Here is a 2,036-nt window from a genome sequence, read left to right as displayed (position 1 = left end):
GTATTTTGGTGTTGTTTTAAATATCCAAACCTCCTTAAATCAAGAGTTTAAATGAGCTTATTGCTCATCAAGGGTTTTTTCAGAAAACAATTTGATTATGATAACAGAGAGAATGTTTGAAAGAGTTAAAAAACTAGTTGTTGTCAAGGCAACACAAATAGCTTAGCTGTAGCTATAACCCGCTCTGAAACAAGTACAGGTACTATATATTTCTTTGTGTACAGTAGCTATTTTTAGGCAAAATGAACAGTTTTACGTTCTTCTTGTTTTTATCGATTCACAAGTGTAAATGGTATTGTGTTATTTTAGATAAACAGTAAATTATATATCTGACAGATTTAAATGGCGCAGTAACTTAATATTAAGCTTGATATTGTCCCCTATATATTAAGGAGCCCAAGCCTGGTGATCTCATTGAAATCCCCAGACCCTCCTATCAGCACTGGGCGATATGTTCTGAAGAGGGCAATGTCATTCACATAGTCCCACCATGTGAGTTATATATATATGCATGCTGCCTATTGAGCTGAACTTGTATTGAATCTGAAACGTTCCATTGAAGTCTCATGAGTCCTGATTGTTTTACTTGTCCATGTCTTTCTCTGTAGCTGAGAATGCTGATGCCGGGGTCAGCAGTGTGAAGTCAGTACTGCACAACAAGGCCATAGTGAAGAAAGAAAAACTGCTGGATGTAGTTGGCACTGATGACTACCGGATCCACAATGTCCTAGATAAGCAACATGCACCACTTCCCATTTCACATATACTACAGAAAGCAGAAAGCCTTGTGGGGATGGTAGTTCCATACAATGTGTTGACAGACAACTGCGAGCACTTCGTTACGGGGTTGAGAAACGGAGTACAACAATCTCAGCAGGTACAGTTATTCGTCGTGGCCTTTTATATCAGAATTATACTGTACTCATAATTTGACTATATTAAACACTATATTATGTCAAAAGTATTTCAGTTGTTTAGATATTAGGTGTGTAATATCACATAATATAATATAATAATTCACAAATACAACAAGTTATAACTAAACGACTAAAACATTAGGATTAAGGACACAAAGGCAACGACTTTTCACACCATGAATTAATACAAATGCTTTCTGTTTATTCTTACAGGTGCACAAAGCTGCGGCAACGGCTGCGACTTCGGTTGCTGTTATTGCCATCGTATGTTGCGCCATTTGTTTTGCTTTAAGTTTTAAAAAGCAAAGCAAAGTATACACTCTGCTTGGTTTTATCTCCATTGTTGTATTCCTTTTAGCAGTTTTTTATCTGGCTTTCACAATAGCTTAATCACCCATCATTTTTCAGTCTATTTAATGAATGGAATATAGTCCAACAGAGGGAACATATGTTCCTTCTTCATTTCCATTCTACTCACTGAAAAAAAATGTTCTTCTCCACTTCTCATCTGATGACTAGAAAGCAATCTCATTAAAAACCACTCCTCACCCTCACCCCGGACTCCCTGTCTCTTCATTCCTGATCCAACAGTTGTTTTACCATCAGTTTGCATGTGCAGTGACTACACTTAAAGGATCTAGAGTAGTGATGAAGATGCTTTGATTAAAAATAATGTGCTGGACATTTAACAAACATTTACAGGGAAGTAAAACAATTAAAAGCTATAATAAAAAAGAAATGCTTGAATGTAACTTAATGAAGTGGGAAGATGTGAGCTACGTTTTAAACGTTATTTCAGTTAAATTTCCAATTAAACCAATGACATGATTTCAAGAGCTAATTCAAGAGAAGGACAGGCAAATAAAATAAAAATGCAGCTGTAACATATGGAAGCATATGGGTGGCAATGCAATATGTAAAGTGGCGATGTATTTCTCTATTTAAATTGACATTTTCCCAAATGTGCGACAAGCATTAAATTATATCATTTACACTTGCCATTACCTACACTAGTTTTAATATGTAAATTAAAAACATATGTTAACGCTTTATAAGTTGCAATGTTAAATGAAAATGTATTGATTAGCCATGTTTAACATGTTCAAGCAAAAACTGTAG

The 2,036-nt window shown here is 35.2% G+C and overlaps 1 protein-coding gene across 1 annotated transcript; it reads left to right on the top strand.

Moving 5' to 3' along the window:
* Nucleotides 1-374: 374 nt before the first annotated feature.
* On the top strand, nucleotides 375-1,468 carry LOC107577580 (HRAS-like suppressor 3; the record flags this gene model as incomplete). The annotated part of the gene is made up of 3 exons (XM_016263639.1): nucleotides 375-492; nucleotides 609-877; nucleotides 1,131-1,468. Coding segments are annotated over 3 exons (564 nt in total), but the record flags the coding sequence as incomplete, so codon positions are not given.
* Nucleotides 1,469-2,036: the final 568 nt, after the last annotated feature.

This window comes from Sinocyclocheilus grahami, unplaced genomic scaffold (genome assembly GCF_001515645.1).
Source record: "Sinocyclocheilus grahami isolate Dianchi unplaced genomic scaffold, SAMN03320097.WGS_v1.1 scaffold6432.1, whole genome shotgun sequence".
NCBI lineage: Eukaryota > Metazoa > Chordata > Actinopteri > Cypriniformes > Cyprinidae > Sinocyclocheilus > Sinocyclocheilus grahami.
This window is presented reverse-complemented; position numbering and strand designations above follow the sequence as displayed.